General features: G+C 42.2%; 2 protein-coding genes across 2 annotated transcripts in view; both read left to right on the top strand.

Moving 5' to 3' along the window:
* Nucleotides 1-4,074, top strand: part of LOC134227753 (uncharacterized) — a 55,241-nt gene extending 51,167 nt beyond the window's left edge. Inside the window, exon 3 of the mRNA XM_062709428.1 lies at nt 3,745-4,074. Coding sequence (XP_062565412.1) covers nt 3,745-4,074 — 330 coding nt within the window. The remainder of the gene's footprint in view (nt 1-3,744) is intronic.
* Nucleotides 1-18,689, top strand: part of LOC134224346 (hemicentin-1) — a 587,700-nt gene that overhangs the window by 315,615 nt on the left and 253,396 nt on the right. The window lies entirely within an intron of this gene.

The raw sequence follows: 18,689 nt of genomic DNA, 5'->3' as shown, positions 1-18,689 counted from the left end.
ACATTTCTTGCGATTTACCGTGGCTGTGGTTTGTGCGAAGGTGCCGTGTGGTAGCAGTCTGCCAGAAGGATTGGAATTGCAAATTTAGCAAGCACGTTCAATGTTCATCGATACCTAAAGGCAGCTGAACCGAGAAAATACCTGTCATGTTCTATTATTTGTGTGTGAAACTATTCGCGATACTTTGGGCGTACCGTTTCGGCTCTGATTGAGCGGATTGCGGATATGTATTTTAAATAAATGGAACCGATCAACATGGTTTCCAAATAAATGATTTGCTAAAATACTGCCTACCAACTGTGTGCTGAAAATCGTGGAAACAATCTTTTTTCAGAACCAAAACAGATGATTTTTAATGTTTGCGGCTGATCAAGCACATAACACAATACCGCACAATTTCGGATAGTTCTGTATTGATATTTCGCCACCGGCAGCATTGAAACTACAAAGGAATTCAAATTCGTTCCGAACCAAAGTTCGAGTGTCAGTTCGGTATTTCAAACTAGCTCAATGTTTTTAATTGGAAACCACCTTAATTAAGCCGCGCGTAAACTTTTTCTCCCATGGGCCGTTGTTGGTTGTCGTGGGTAAGCCGCGTGGGTACGGCACAAAAGGTACTACATTTTCACGAAACAAACAACGGAAACACTAGAACTCGACGAGCCCCATCCATTGAGGAAAAGTGGAAACACGAGCACACCTCGACAGGCTGCTCCGTTCCATGGATTCGAGCCGGCTGCCGCCAATCGGTGTGGTGTGAAAAGTATGCAACAGCCGGGAAATGATTCGCAGGTAAGGCGTGGGTCTGTCGCTGGCACTGACGTATGAAACCAGTTTTGGAACGGGTAATTAACACCAGCTAACCGCAAAAGCCGCCTTCGTTGCCAAAGGGAAAGATGCCGTTGCCGGACTGTTTAGCGGCAAATGTTCGGAGAAACGTAGACGATGCTTATAATCAATAATTGATGAATTAGTTCTCACCCTTAGGGAAGAAAGTATAATGCTCTTGGAATTGAATTTTGTTTGGGATTTTAAGGATTTCAGATTTACTAACCAACAACTCCCGTTTTGAAATCCACATTCAACTTTGGTAGCAATGTAGAGACACTCAGGTGGAAAAAAAATTCAGAATCTTCGTAGATCGCAGAAGATATTGAATATCTTCAACGCGTAATGTGTGACCATGCGTCTGTTTAGTTTATAACGGAGTCAAAATCATTATGCGCTTTTGATGAATGACCACTAGGAACAACAGCAATTATAAAAACGAATTACCAATACTTTGCGCCGCGTTACTTAGCTGATTCGTTTGTTTTATATATGCGAAATTGATGGAAAAAATACGATTGCGCAGTGCCCCATTGAGGACACTCCACATCTGAAGTTTTCTAGTTACGTTGCCCGGTGCAATATTGCACTGCACTGCAGCTCGATGTCAAGTATACCATTCCGATTGCAACGTGGATTGCAATAAGTCTGCTCTGCAGCTGTTTGGAAGTAAGACACTTGAGAAAACACACTTTAACGTGAAGATTGTTTTTCCCCTCTTCAGGAATTTGAGTGCATAAACGCACCGGATGCAGTAAGTTTTCTATCTGTGTCTGGTTAGTAGTGAATGATGGCAGGCGAATCGAAGTGTCTATTTGATTGGCTCAAATTGCATTGACTATTTGGGTTTCACCGAGGTTTACTTTTCTGTGAATGTTGAACTACATTCTAAATCCGCGGAAAAAGCTAAACCTGCGAATGGATCTGATGCACCTTTATGTCAATAGAAAACAATGTGTGATGATAAATGCCCCCATTACACATAAAATGCTTCCCTACCATCAATAAACTCAATTCGTCGAACTGATATCGGAAAACCAGTTTTGGAGTGAAAACATAGCCTTCTGGCACTAATATATCCGGTTGCATCAGAAAGGCAAATAGTGCTTCATTTACTATTCCATGATTTTGCGATAAACTGGAGGCAAAGATAAAAGTTGTTTTCAATTTTACATACGTACCTGGAACGACATTCCGAAATGTTTACTAACGAAGCCGTGTGTGCACCAACAAATAGATTTGCAATATGAGATCAAATGCGATAACACAGTGAAGTAATTTTACCATTATATTGATTTAGGTGAGTAAATAATAATTGAAGAGGAAAAAAATTCTATGCATTATTCGACCTTGACCTCTTCCCGAAATTCAGTGGCCTCTAGAGGCTCTAGATACTTGTATTGACATAATGGATTGGTTTTGGTTTAATACCAGGCGTTGTTGACCTTGTAGACCAATTGATCTGATTCCCAGAACAATCTACGTCAAACTAATTTGGACTCACTTCGCGTTCGGGATACAGTGGTATATCAACACGCGTAAATTACCTCTAGAAAGTAATTACCTATTTCGGGTGTCTGTTTGGCCCTAACACCAACCGTCGGTAGTGTAACAGTGGCGTCAAACACCAATCCTCCTCGGTAAATTGAAGATTTCGTGAAATTTGATGGAACAACAGTGATTTAGTGAAAATTTGGTAGTGCAAATATCACGCGGTATCGCCGCCGTGTTTCATAATACCCACACACTCATAGTCAAAATATCTGAAACAAAGTGCAGTGCGCCGAGTGCTAGATAGTGCCAGACAAACAACAATAACAGTAACGTCGTATTTGCGTGTATTTTCTCTATTGCGAAGGCTGAAAGTGAGAAAAAGTTACTGGTTCAACCGGACAAATGTCCAGCAGCTCCGCTGGCCCCCCCGAGGGCACAGCAGGAATAACAGGTCAAAGAAATGTACCTGAGTGGCTGCTTGGCCCAAACGAATTGGGTCAGGTAATGGTGCTTGTTTTGCGCCGCAAATTAAACGATAACGTCACAAATGATCAGCATAGAGAAAATGTTCCTCTGCCAGACTCTTTCATAGTGGGTAGGTCTATCGAGCAAGAAGTTGGTGTCAAAGAGGCCAGAACAATCAAAGCATCCAGAGAAGGCCGAGGATCGCGCTACATCCTTCGGACTAACTCCAAATGCATTGTAGATAAACTGACAAAAATAACAAAGCTAACAGACGGTACCCACATCGAAATTATACCCCATCCAACTCTTAACAGTGTACAAGGAATAGTATATGACCCGGATACCGTAAATACAGATGAAGAAGAAATTAGAGACTACCTAAAAACACAGGGAGTTCACGCTGTACGCCGGATTAAGAAACGAATGCATGGAACATTAAAAAATACCCCCTTGTTAGTCCTTTCGTTTCATGGCACGATGCTTCCGAAACATGTATTCTTTGGCCTTCTGCGAATGCAAGTACGTGCTTACTACCCCACGCCAATGATGTGTTACAAATGCGGCTCATATGGACACTCTCGGAAACTCTGTCAACAGCCTGAAATCTGCCTTCGATGCTCTGGCCTACACGGCATATCAGAGGGAGAACAATGCGAGAACTCCCCGTGCTGTATCCAATGCAAAGCTGACCATCCCACAACCTCTCGTGAATGTCCAAAATATAAGCAGGAAGAAAAAATCGTCCGGCTAAAAGTTGACAAAGGTATATCGTTCGCCGAAGCAAGACGCATATTTCTTGAGAATACAAGGCAGGAGACATACGCTGGAGTTGTGCAGGAACATATTCAAAAACAACTTACTGAAAAGGACCAAACGATTGCTACTCTACAAAAACAAATAGCTGCCCTAAGAAAAGATCTAGCCGATCTTAAACAAATATTGAAATCACGCCCACAGAGTCAATCACCCTCACCACGCAATCCACCAACAACATCCGATATTCGAAATCTATCGACATCTACAGCTAAACATCCAAAGGCACCTGAGCACGGCGATCGAATACCCCGTAAAGAACAACCTTTTACCTCTCCACCATCGAAGCGACGAGATAACCGCAAATTCGACAAACAGGATTATGACGTCAATACCCGTAGTAGGAGCGGAAAACGGCAGATGGAAATATCTCTTATTGAAAACAACAACTATCGGGGGAAACGTATATCAACGCCAAACACAAACAGCACCACCTCAAACAACGACAAGAATAATGGACAAGAAGCCATATAGAATACCACACTGGAACACCCAAGGTAACGACCCCGCAACAAAAAAGGACACGAGAATGAATGAACAAATTCAAACAGCTTTTGACAACACCGGTAACCTCAGCAATCTCCTGGAAACTGCTCTCAGACAACCATCGATAACCACAATGAACGCTGCCGAATACGATAGAATACACAACCTCAACAGCATACCATCGACCAGCAAGACGACCAACTATCTACAACATGATTCGCCATGCGCGAGGCCTTCCACGCCGACCCTGACCAGGGATGTACCGGAAAATTCCGATGAACCTCTGGCGGCAGTCGGCGTGGGCAGCCCGCCTTCACAGGCAAGTACCTTTTCTTATATAGTACCTCGTAAACAGACACGTACCACTGCATTTCCAATTAATTCAAGAAAAATCGCCTCACCTCATGTTATAAGTAACAAAATCATCGCGCCTATCGGCATCACTCGAAGAGGGGAGGGAGAGCGTGCAGTAGCCTCCCCCCTCCTATCACAGAGAGTGGATGTCCAGCGGAAATCTGACGAGGCCAGCCACCAGTGCCATGCATCAATACCCTCCCCATGGAATCCGTTCGACATGGCCATTCACGATCACTTCTCCACACAACTTACAAACCACAATCAAACTATTCCCGCATACTCAGCCAGGAAGATAATTTCTCCAACTAGCAAGACGTTCCATGCAAAGAACCACTTCAACAGAAATCCATCAATCTGCCAGATCATCAAACCATCAACATTCGATTCGAAAAGCGCGAGGCTCCCCACGTCGGCCCTGATCAGAGATGTTCCAGAGAAATCTGAGGAGCCTCTGGCGGCAGTCGGCGTGGGTCGCCCAAAACTCCGGGCAAGTATTCAAATACCTTTTCCACCAATGAATCGTCCAAATCCCACTTCTCATTTCACCACCTCAGGTGCTGCGGAAAAAACGTATCCACCAACACACTGCAACAGTTCAGCCACTGACGCATTAGGTTACAATAGGTGCCACACAGTGAACAACAGGGTGAGCGAAGAGCAACCACAGTTTTCAGCACACTGCTCATCATCCAGCCACCTAATGGAGCCCCATCACGACTATCAAGAACCTACAACTCCATCTGAAGCTTCAACAGAATCTGACACAGCGACGCAACAGACCTCATCATTTGCAGTTCAATGGAACATAAATGGACTCCGCTCTCACAAAAACGAGCTTCAAATCTTGATCGCAAATTATCAACCGATTGTAATATGCTTGCAAGAAACGAAAGCTGATAGCAGTCGATTAAAATCTGACTTCCTAGGACAAAACTATCATCTACTGCTCAGTCATTGCTCAACTCACGGCAGGCAAGGAGCTGGATTAGCAATTAAAAATGGAACACTATACCAGCAAATAAATTTCAAAACTAACATCCAAGCAGTAGCAGTCCAGTTGTACACACCAACAACAATGACGGTTGTATCTATCTACCTCCCACCAAAAGATAAAAATGCTGCCGAGATGCTAGGCAAACTTTTGGACGAGATGCCGAAACCAATCCTTATACTAGGTGATCTTAACGCTCACCACGCTGCCTGGGGGAGAAGTACCGTCAACTCAGCTCCAGAATCCAAAAAGAGAGGCGAAGCTATCCTGGATTTGGCTGTGTACTACGACATGGTCGTCCTTAATAATGGCACACATACCCGCATCGACCCTTCCACCGGATTATCGCAAGCCCTCGACGTATCACTATGCTCGGTGTCTCATGCAACCAGTTTTACTTGGAAAATATTACTGGACTACTCTGGTAGTGATCACCTACCAATTCTGATCGACGTACCCGGCAACACAAACGTACCCGGCAATCCAATCTCCGACCAAAATGGATTCTCAAAAAAGCCAACTGGGAGCTTTACGAAAACATTACGAATGCAACCCTACGTTCAGGATGCAAGCATACGGTAGAAGAATTCACCAAGAAGATGATTGATGCTGCTGAGGCAAGCATCCCAAAAACTACAGGCAATACAGGACGAAAATCTGTCGCCTGGTGGAACGAGGAAGTGAAATCAGCAATCAAAATCAGACGAAAACGTCTGCGCACCCTGCGCCGCCTGAAAGAAAATGACCCACAGAAAGTCACCGCACTCAAAGAGTTCCAGGAGGCACGCTCGGTCTGTCGCAGAGCAATAAATGAAGCGAAACAGAAAAGTTGGGAGAACTTTGTAGAGAGTATCAACCCAGCTACCCCTACAAGCCAAGTATGGAATAACATAAATAGACTTCAAGGAAAAAGACAAAACAGCACGATAACACTCAACCTACCGTCAGGCCACTCAAACGATGGGCAGCTGGCTGCGAATGCACTTGCGAAACACAAAACAAATACCTGTTCTACGTATAAGACCCAGCGTGCAAACGTACACAAATATTACAACACAGATTTCACCGTAGAAGAGCTCACGTGGGCACTAAAACATCGAGGCGGTGGTTCTTCAGGAGTAGACGACATAAACTATACACTTTTGCAGCGTCTCCCACCTACTGCGAAAATCGCTATGTTGGAGCTATTCAATAGAGTATGGGAAAGCGGCAATTTCCCGGCACAGTGGAAAATCGGCATCATAGTACCCATCCCAAAGCCCGAATCAGACCGTAGTAAACCCGAAGTATACAGACCAATATCGCTACTCAGCTGTCTAGGAAAACTATTCGAAAGAATGGTTAACCGGAGACTTATCACCGAGTTGGAGGCAAAGGGAAAATTAGACGCACGTCAACACGCTTTCCGCCCAGGAAAAGGTGTTGACTCTCACCTCGCCAGGATGGAATCGCTCATTCAACACGAAAGTGATGAGCATGTAGAGATAGTCTCGCTATCTCGATATCTCAAAAGCTTATGATACGACACACAGACCCACTATCCTGCACACCCTCGCCAGATGGCGAATTTCGGGAAGGTTAATGAATATCATTTCCAGTTTCCTATGCGATAGATACTTCCAAGTAGCTGCGAATGGCGCACTATCCACAATGAGAAGAGCAGAAAACGGAGTACCACAGGGCTCCATCCTGTCTGTAACACTCTTTCTTGTTGCTATGCAGCCAATATTCGACAAAATCCCAAGCGATGCAGAAATCCTGCTGTATGCAGACGATGTCATACTGATAGTGAAAGGTAAAAACCATGGTACGATCCGCAAGATACTAAGGAGAACAGTTGGTGCAGTAGTGAAATGGGCCAACGGGGCAGGATTTGAAATAGCCCCAACAAAATCTAAATTACTCCATGCATGCTCGATACATCACCGTAAACGGGGACGGACCATTAAAATAAATCGAATTCCTATTCCTCGAGTACGAACTCTAAGAATTTTGGGCATATCCCTTGACTGCAAGTTTAATTTCTTGAAACACTTCTCAGCTGTTAAGCAATCTTGTCGATCAAGATTCCGTATTCTTCAGATACTCGGGAATCGACTCAAACGAAGCAGTAGGATAACTCTGCTTAAAATAGGTTTCAGCTTAGTTGTATCGAAACTACTTTTCGGTGTAGGGCTCACGAGTTCTAATATCAACGCGATGGAAATAGCTCTAAGTCCCATCTACAACGAAGTAATTCGAAAAGCCTCTGGTGTCTTTCGCACAAGTCCTGTGCCTTCTGTTATGGCTGAAGCCGGATGCCTCCCCTTTCGATTAGCACTTATTCAGCGACTTTGCCAGCTGTCCGTTCGACTATTGGAAAAAAACGACTGCGTGGGATATCCTGTAATACAGAGAGCCAGATCACTTCTGATGGACGCAACCAAGTGGACCTTCGCAGATGTATGCAAAAATACGCGAACTTCAGACAGAGCATGGTACGCACTACCCCCAAAAATCGACAATAGCCTTGAGCGCAGCATCAGAGCTGGCGCTAGTAAGAACACTGTACTACCACAATTCAACGAACTTATTGCAAAGCACTACGAAACTCACGAGCAAATATATACTGATGGCTCCAAAGACAACAACAGAACTGGGGCGGGTATTGTTACTCCCACCAACAAAATTAGTCTGCGGCTTCCTGACCCATGCAGCGTGTTCTCTGCCGAAGCTTTCGCTATCAAAACAGCTGTCTCAGTTATTCATAACACTGGAAAGTTTGTTATCTTCACAGATTCGGCAAGCTGTATCGATGCCCTAAATGGTGGCCAATCTAAACATCCATGGATACAATCAATTGAAAAAAGCATTGAAAACAAAAACATTACTTTTTGTTGGATTCCTGGACATGCTGGAATAGCTGGTAATGAGAATGCCGACGAATTAGCCAGACAAGGACGACTCCAAACACAACTGGGCATCCCTATGCCAGGACAGGATATTGTACGTGAAGCGAAAAATAAAATATGGGAAGCATGGTCTTTGGAATGGCACCACAGTCAATCACATCTACGACAAGTTAAGTCATCACCGTCAAAGTACCCAGACCGTAAATGCCCTTCAGAACAGCGCGTTCTTACACGAGCTCGCATAGGACATACACGTCTCACTCATGCACACCTGCTGTTTGAAATCATGATTCTTGTGTTTTCTTGATCGCAGTATTCGACATGTTAAGCAAGAACATGTACTTCCCAACTTGCAATTAAGTTCAGATTTCTCTTAATACAAGTTCAATATAAATGCTTGCACACTTGTTCATTTATTTAATGAAACGGATGTGATGAAATTTGCATAAAAAACTCACATGGTGAATCATCGCACAAATGTACCACGCGTCTCCATATGCTTTGCTTGAAAAACACTCATGTAAACATTCATGATCGAAGTGTGCCGCGCTCCAAAGCAGACGTGAAGTTTTTTGCACCCGTCATATTTTTCTTGTTAGGCTCAAATGTGTCTCTACATAATTTAATTCTTAACTTCTTCCGACCTCCGCGACTTCCGGAACGAGATTGACCAGAGATTGAATTCCAGTGTAAAAAACTGCCACATCGAGAAGTGCTGTCAAACCTGGTGGATTAAATTGGTGAGATTGTTTCAATATACCTATTTATACTATGATATAAATTGAAAAAAAAAAACTATATACGCGCTGGGTTTCAAATCCTGAAGTTTGCTTATGGATTCATTATCCATTTGATAATGGTAGCATAAACAGGTAGAGCTTATCGTGAGCAAAAGTGACCTCGGACTGGTCTTGAAATATCAGGCAGTCTGAAACGGGTCACTGGACCTGCAGTACAGCTAGCATTATCTAACTGCCGGATCAAATCTGACTGTAAATTTTGTAAAACAGACAGCTTTTTTCCATAACATCACTGCCAGCCAGTGCAGTGGTGGTTAGATTGGACACACACAAAAACACTAGCGTAATAACTTAGATTATCTAAAAACTTGGTATTTCAACACATATGGACATGTAGGGAAAGAATATGCGCCCCTTAGGTAAATCTCTTAGGCAATCGAAGTCAGGTAGAGGTGTGCGCTGCCGCGCCACGCCACCCCCGCCGACAGTTTTTGGCACGACACTACTGTTCTACAATTTCCGACGCCCATTCAAATTCAAAGAAGTCCACAGAACTTCTCAATAGATATTCCCAACTCATCACGTTGAAACTCCACTCCGTAAAAATACCAATGATTTGCTCGAAAAAACTAATAAGAAACTTCGAGTGCAAATTCCGAAGGATTTACCGTTGAAATCAAAAGCATATCTCGTTGAAATAGTGTTCACGCATTGCCTGCTCACTAATAACGCTGCTGCACACTGGTAAAACCACAATGAACATCATCGGAACCAATCTCGTTCACCGGATATGCGACATCGTATAATCATCAGAGAAGACTGCAACAAGAGCAGCACATCGCAGCACGCACGTCTGTAACATGGCAGCAAAATCTGGCAACAGTAAGCGCGTGTTCCGGTTAAACTTCAATGAACTTTCTAGAACATTATCTTTACTGTAAAAACAGTGCATTGAATGTTTTAGTTTTAATTGTACACGGGTAAAATTCCATTCTCGAAAATCATAAATATGACTCATGATTTCATGAATATAGTGCGTTTTCATGTTATGAAAATACACCATGATTATAAATCATGAATTCATGATTTGTTTTATGATCTGTTTTCCAGTAACACACTGATGCGTTACGGTTTTCTACCGACGGCTAATCATAATTTGGATCATGAAATCATGAGTCATATTATCTGAAATCATGAGTCATTCGACCGGAATCATGAGTTCAATTCATGAAAATAGGAGCTTTTCTTATAAATGCGGGTTCCATCCGTCATCGAGTTGTGAATCGATTCATGATTTAGTTCATGAAATCATGAGTCATCTTATTTGAAACCATGAGTCATTCGACCTGAAATCATGATTTGAGCTCATGAAAATGGAAGATTAGTTTTAAAATGTGGGCTCAGCCGATCATCGAATCGTAGGACGGGTCATAGCAACATGAGTTGTTTAACTTGAAATTATGGATTGAATTTACGAAAATGGAACAATTTACTTGAACTAGAGCTCGTCCCATAATTAAGATTAATGCAATATGTATAAAAATTGAAATCAGCACTTATGAATCCGCCAGATGTGCATTGCTGCTACACATTATAAGTAGAATATTCTTATGTTTGGCATGCTCTGCATTTCAATATTCAACTACACAGGGACATAGGGTACATTTTAATATTTTAATGTTCTTTTGAATTCAAATCAAAACCTAATTCACAATATAAATATTTTTTGAATTTGCCATCTCCTAGCATATGTGAGTATAGCATATGTGAGAATATAAAGATTTTTTGAATTTACCATCTCAACATAAATAAAAAAAAACGCCGATCGATAGAGACAAATATTAATTATAACAATTGGACGCAAACTTAGCCAGTGTTTCACAATAAAGCCGCAAGGGCGCTCTAAATTAACAAATAATAGATTATTATTATTAAAATACAATTGTTGATTAAACCTCATTACTTACAGAACATGTTTTAAATTGGAAAAACGCCGCCGCTGAGGATTATGGACGCCACAAATTTATTGCCACGGTTTGACAGATAAAGGTAACGCCTGTCCCATTGATTTCATAATTTCATGATGCACATTCATGGCAGCGGTAGCTTTGACTCATGACATGACATCATGAGTCAAATTCATGATTTCATGAAATGAGATAGATCATGAACTCATGATTTTTAAATCATGAAATCAGTAATGGATTTTTTTCTGTGTAAGTTAGATCATATCATCCGAATAAATAGTTAGTGACAGTAAATTGTTCCAGTTTTCATTTACAGAAGACTCTACGGTATTTCATTGTTTGACAGAGATAGAGCCATTTGGCCGAATTGGACATCCGGCCAAAAGTGTCGCAGTGTTTTGCAAAAAGTTCATTTTCGTGCCAAAATGACTCTTTCTGCAAAACAACCATTTCTACCAAACGACATTTCCGGCTAAATGATTTATTCGGCAAAACCACATTTTCGGCTAAACGATCATTTTGGCCTAATGGCAGTTTCGGCATTTGGTCGGCCCGAATGCTAATTTATCGGAACATCGATTCGTGGGTCACGATCGATGGACAACAAGCCTACGTTGTTTACAAGGGACAGATCGTCTTTTGTAAAAGCTGCATAGAGCGAGCACATACTGGCATATCGTATGTTCAGATCAAAAAGCTGCTATGCGAACGTGGCGAAGCAAACTGGGCAACGACAACTACCGAAGAAGGTGTACGGTGCAAAACCCCCGCGCGCCAAACCGGTCGGTCAGCGTTCTGTCGCTCCATCACCAGCATCGCAGGAGGCTCTCCCCGAGCTGCCACAGTCGTCGAGCTAGACCGAATCGTCTGGCTCAATGAACCCAACTGCAAGCCAGCCGACTGCGCCCATAGCACGAACGGTGTCTCCCATATCGTCGTATCGTCGTCGTTGCGCACACAACCACAGACCGTTGAAGTGGTCTTGGTTGACATATTCAAAAAGCCAGCAAATGCTTTGCGATCGAAAGAACGAAACGCCGGCAACGACACGGACGATTCGTCCACATCTACGAGAAGTAGCCGAAGCCGAGGACACCCGCCAGGCAAGAAAAAGCGATGCCAAGACGGTGACGACGAGCAGGATGTGGACTTCCTTCCATAAATGGCTCTCACGTCGTACAACCTCGCATCAATCAACATTGGAACGATCACGAACTCCACGAAACTTAACGCGCTCCGAACCTTCATTAGCAGCCAAAACCTCGATATAGTGTGTCTGCAGGAAGTCGAGAACGAACAGCTTTCCTTGCCTGGCTTTATCGTTTTCGCGAACGTGGACCACACGAGGAGAGGCACAGCTGTTGCGGTGAATCACGCAGCGCTAACGCTCAGACTCTGTCTTCCCCCACTGGGACACGAGCCCGGGCGCGGTTTCTAGGCCCTTCGACCGCATCTTCTAACCGAAGAAAACGTTGCCGAGTTTCAGTATAAGTGGCAATATTGGACTCGTCAGCGTAGAAACTACGCGTCGTGTATGCAATGGTGGCTGTCGTACGCTAAACCAAAAATCAAATCTACGATACGCATCAGCACCTCTATGCGCAACTACGCTTAGCGTACGACGGCTATTATCAGCAGCCACAAATGATCACCACTATCAACCGGCTGAAAGGGGAAATGTTGGTACTGCAGCGTAATTTCTTTCACATGTTTATGCGCATCAACGACGCGCACATGGCCGGTAAGCCAATGTCGATCTTCCAGCTGGGGGAAGGACAACGGACAACCACCGGACGACCCACTGAACACAGCGTGCATGAAGGAGATACAAACAGCAGAAATTCTGTCTGCTATCAGGCCCTAGCAGCACACATGTTCCACATAAGCTACAACTACTCATATGTGACCAGATATAGTCACAATCAAGTTGCTGCAACCATGTATGTCTAAATTGTGCTGTTGGGGGGGCGAGCGCACCCAAACGATCCCCCAGTGGCAACCGTGAGTTGAACATGCTTATGAATGAAGCACTCAACGGCAATCTCCCCCATGCCTTCGTGGAAGGCGTCATCGTGTTAGTGAAGAAGAAGGGGAGTGACAACACTGCCCGAGCGTACCGGTCCATATCGTTGCTCAACAGCGATAATAAATTGATCTCCCGCATCCTGAAAAACAGGATGGAACGTATTATGCAGGCCCACCGCGTCCTAAACAACGAACAGAAATGTTCAAACGCAGAGTGCAACATATTCCAGTCCACTCTCGCTCTGAAAGATCGGATAGCCAATCTCCGTCACCACCGTCGCGCCGGTAAGCTCATCATCTTTGATCTGGAGAATGCCTTCGATCGGGTACGGCTTTCGTTCCTTTTCGAAACCATGCGGTCGCTTGGGTTAAACGAGGAACTCATCTCTCTTCTCTCGAATATAGCCAGTCGGTCCACATCCCGGCTGCTCATCAATGGGCACCTCTCTCGATCGTTCGACCCCCTGTCCATGTCCATGCACCTTTTCGTGCTCTATCTTCACCCACTGGTGTGTAGGCTTGAGCAAGTATGTGGGGATGGTCTGCTCGTTGTCTACGCCGACGACATCAGCGTGGTTGTGACGTCATCGTGGCAAATAGAAGCGATGAATGAAATATTTCATCGTTTTGGGCTTGCCACCGACGCAAAATTGAATTTGCGGGAAACGGTTGCAGTGAATTTTGGGGTTTTTCGAAGGTAACGAAATTGATAACCAGTGGCTACAAACAGCCAACGTCAAGATTCTTGGTGTTACCTTCGCCAACTCGATTAGGCTGATGACCAAACTCAACTGGGATGAGCTGGCGGGCAAGTTCTCGTAGCAAATGTGGCTGCAGTCCTTGCGCAGGCTGAATCTGCACCAGCGGGTGATAATGTTAAATACATTCGGTACGTCGAAGCTGTGGTACCTTTCATCTGTGCTGCCCCCGCTTGGTGTTCACACGGCGAAAATCACAGCAACGATGGGGACGTTTCTATGGAGAGGAATGCCCGCGCGCGTTCCGATCATGCAGCTAATTCGGAAGAAAAAGAACGGCGGCTTGAATTTGCACGCGTTGGCGCTGAAAAGTCGCAGCCTGGCTACCAATCGACATTTGCAAGAGATCGAATCCATTCCCTACTATAAATCCCTTCTTTTCCACGCAATTAATTGGCTCTTTCTGTCAAACAACCATTACGATCAAACGGCATTTTCAGCCAGTTGACTCGGCCGAACAACCTGTTCGAGACAACGGCTTTTTCGACCGATTGTCGTTTTGGCCAAATTAAATTTTTGATCAAACCGTACTTCATTTAATAACCATTTCGCCCGAAATGTCTTAAAGTTTTCCACGCATGTTCCGCAGAACTTTCTATGTATATTTTGAAAAACATCCAACAGAAATTCCGAAAAAATTTCCGTAGATATTCTGAAAATTCTTCTCCTGTAGAAATTTGGGTCGATTTTTCGTAAAAAATTGAAGAATTTCTCACTAATAATTTTCCTTGCGAATTCCAAATAGATTCCAAAGAATTCTCGAAATTTCAAAGAAGTTCCCGTGAAAAAATTGGAAAATAATTTCCAACTGAATATTTTGAAAAAATTGAGAATTTTGTAGGGAAGTTCCTCAGTCTTTTCCGATTAATGTCTTGAAAATAAAAAAAAATCTTTTTTATTTGAATTAATGTAATAATAAAAATTGCCACGTTGATTCACGCCGCCGCCGCTACTTACTACAATGGCTTTCGGCGTGATGCCGAAAACGCCACGGTCCCCGGCCGAAATTCTGACAAACGCTGCCGCCGACGATTTTCGGACCGGCGCACACCTCTAAAGTCGAGGCAATTTCAGACTCGAAAATTCCCTAGACCGCGTATCTTACCGTTTTATTTTTTCTTAATTTAAATGCAAAGCGTTTAACTAAGTTTTTTCGTGTGTAGCGGCTTGCAGGTGTTAATTGGTTTCAGAAGCTCACGATTTTAAGACAAGAATTGGATTAATATCTAAGAAAACGTGGTGGAGCATTTTGTAAATATTTCTCCTAATCATGACGATATTTAAATGACTTCAATGCCGTTTAGATGATGAATTCTTTCCTACTTTGTGGCCAAATTGTCTCGGAATACTCTCAATCAAACAAAAAAACGCTAGTAACAAACCAATTTCAGAATTCGATAACTACAAATGCAAAACATGAGCATAGCGAAAACAATTTTTTCCTGAATTTATCATCCAGTGTAATCTTTATCGACAAACATTTTAAATGGGTTGTTGTCCGAGTGTTTTGCATCTTACTCCGCGGTTGGTGCAATTCGGGGTTCAATTGCTTTCTTTATGTACCGTTCTCTTCACGTATAGATGGTACGCAGCACTTACCGCCAAAAGCTTTGCGTAAGCGTAATAGTACTCCAGGAGCTTTATTCAAATTAATTCAACCGGTCAAATAAGCGCTTTTTAGATTGGTAATTTGGAACGGTAAACTCCATTCCCAAGTAAATGGCCGTTCGCTGATTACGAAAGGATATTTTTTGGTTTTTAACTGCCCCCCTCCTCCCTCTCCATGTAAGTTTTTTTTATTTGGAGCATAAGAAAATGACAGAAAAAAATACCAAAGAACTTATAAGAATTTCCTGTGGAAAACCCTGAAAATCGAGGAAAATTACTGAGGAAATATGAAAGAAATCCCGAAAAATTAAAATAATAATCCAAACAACACGACAGTACCGTTTTGACTCAAATCCCAAGCAGATTCATATTCCGAACACTCAATACATGGAGATTTATCTGAAATATTCCGATATTATTGCATAGATTAACAAATATTCTCGGCAGGCGTACAGATCCAGGACATTTGAATTGTGCATCAAAAAGATAATACAGGCATACCTCGATAGTACGTACCCTCGATAGTGCGTACCCTCGATTGTACGTACATTTTACCTCGATAGTACGTACAAAAAAAATTTTTTTTTTTCTTTCAGTTTTCTGCACGATTTTAGTAAATTTTTTGATATGCTTTGATCATGGCATATGCGGGGGTCTTAATAATAATTTCACAACTGACTTAAACGCCATCGTGAGATTTTAACGAATTTAGTAGCAAAACTTTGAAAAAAGCAGCGTATCATAAATGTTTGCCAGTCTTACGTAACACATATTATATGTACTATCATTTTAAACAATTGAAGGAACATCTAAAACAGCTGAGCCATGCGGAGCGCGTCCAAGCCCTCATAAAGCTGAATATCAGCAAGAGGAATTCTCGCTTAACTTTTCAAAAGGTCCTGAGTAACATTTTTTTCATGAATTAATTTGAATAGCGCAATCAACAGACCAATATGAAAGCTTTTAATTGCACTACTCAAATTAATTCATGAAAAAAATGTTACTTAGGTCCTTTTGAAAAGTTAAGCGAGAATTCTTTTATCTTGGACGCGTTCGCACACGCACTCGCGTGAGTATGTCATCGGCATAAGAGTGTTATCAGCAATAATTGAAATTTTATGGGTATGATTTTCTTAGAAAGCAGATTAGCTATCCACTTAATTGAACAATTATTATGTTTATGAATTATTTTATCTATCAAGGAAATTATTTCCAGTTCTAGAACCCTTCTCCAAGCATTAGTTCATCTGATAGACCAGAAAATATTTCCCCGAGGAGTAAACTAATTCTATCATGGGAATGGTGATTCATAAAATTGAATTTTCGGCAAGATACTTTACTGTTTAATTAAGTTTACATTAAGTTTAGTTCCATTCTATCCACTTGTCGGTAACATTATTTTTTTTCTCTAGAAACAAATTAGCAGCGTTACTAAAATGAGGAAAATTTTTGGTCGAAAATTTCCTCTGAGACGTCTTACTGGGATTTCCGAAGAAGTTTATCCTGGAACAGTAGTTCTCTCAAGGGTTCTTCCTGGGATACCTTGGTAGTTTGGTCGAAAATTCCTTACATGATTTAACTCGATATTCTATCTGGACCTGTGCGCCGATTGAAATTTTATCGACGGTGAGGCGTGATAAATCATTTTCACCCAGTGTCAGTGGCGTGGTGGTGATTAGCGGCGGCATGAGTCAGCTTGAATCAATTTTGTGTATTACAAGTTTTTCGGAATTTATCTGGATGTTCCTCCAGGAATTCTTCCGAAAGTTCCTCCAGGAATTCCTCTGGAAGTTCCTTCAGAAATTCCTCCAGAAGTTCCTCTAGGAATTTCTCCGCGATTTTTTGCGAAATTCCTCCGAACATTCATCTTAAATTATAACCAAATATTTCTCCGTTAATCCTTCCAAATATACTCTCTAAATTCCATTATGTTCTCGGTAATTTCTTCAGCAATTCACTTAGGAAGTCTCTTAGAAATTTACACATCCCCTTTCTCAGAACTTCCACCAGAAAATCATTCAGAAATTCCCATGTAAACTCCTCCGGACATTCTCTCTTAGTTACTCCAGAAATTCTTCGGGAATTCTCTAAGAAATTCCATGCAAAATTCGTCTGTAAATTCATCTGGCTACAAAAATTAAATTTCGTCAAAACCAGCGCTGGAAATACTCGCTTCACGAGTAAGAAAAGAGTGCAATTTACCAGAAATGCCATACACGTGCGAACCTACTGCCGGCATTTTTCTAGCGCTTGATTTGTTCGCGTGTACGGGCAGAGCAAAGACAAAAAGCAGGGCAGTATTTTTTTCATGAGTAAAAATCACGATCGCGAGTATTTGAGGTTACTTCGAATAAAACGGATAAATTTCACTTAACATAAACACAAAAACAGTGAACAAATGTGTTCTTGCTCGAACATCCGTGAGAATCATGTTCCGAGGTTGGTTTATGATATTTTACAAATTAACCCGAATGACTCGCGAAGCTCCACCTCCACGAACATTTTTCGGGGTTCGCTTTTCTGTTTTCTCTGCGAGTAGTAGGTAGGCAAGAAAAGGCAAAAAAGTGTTCGCGAGTATTTTGCATGGCCTACTTCTTGTTTTGTGAACAAGGTTCACAGGTTTCCACCACTGGTCAAAACTCTTCCGGAATTACCTGAAAATTCCCCCTTAAAATTCCTCTGGAAATTATTTAAGGGATGCACCCGGAAGATCCTGCAGCCATTCTCAAAATTTATATGGTACTTCGCTTACAATTTCTATAAAAAATCATCCAAAATGCCCTTCAGTATTTTCCGAGAATTTTTTCCAAGAATTCGCAGCAATATCTTAAAACAATAACCCCGAAACTTCTTTGAGAAACTCTCCCACTTTTTATTCCAGAAATTCCTCCATGTATTCCCCAAAAAATGCGCCATTAATTTCCCCGGAGGTTACTTGAAGAACTTCTTCAGAAATCTCTTTTAAAGTTCCCCCGAAAAGTTCTTCAAGAATTATCCGGAAATTGGTTTTGGAATTTCCACAGAATTTTCTCAAATTATTCTGCAGAGAATTCCTTAAAGAACTGCTCCGGGATGTTCCTTTTCCAGGAAGAATAGGAGTATCCTGGATTTCAAGAAGAATTTCCTTAAGTAATTTTTGAAAAAAATCGCGATGTATTTCTTGGTTTAAATTTGAGTTTCGAAAAATTTTGATGGATTTTCCTATGGATTTCCTAGAGTTATTCTCGGAAAAAGTCCTAGAAGAATAATTTATGAATGTCAAAACA

The sequence above is a fragment of the Armigeres subalbatus genome, chromosome 3, assembly GCF_024139115.2.
Source record: "Armigeres subalbatus isolate Guangzhou_Male chromosome 3, GZ_Asu_2, whole genome shotgun sequence".
In the NCBI taxonomy this organism is placed as follows: Eukaryota; Metazoa; Arthropoda; class Insecta; order Diptera; family Culicidae; genus Armigeres; species Armigeres subalbatus.
The sequence above is the reverse complement of the archived record's forward strand: the minus strand, read 5'-3'. Positions and strand labels throughout refer to the sequence as shown.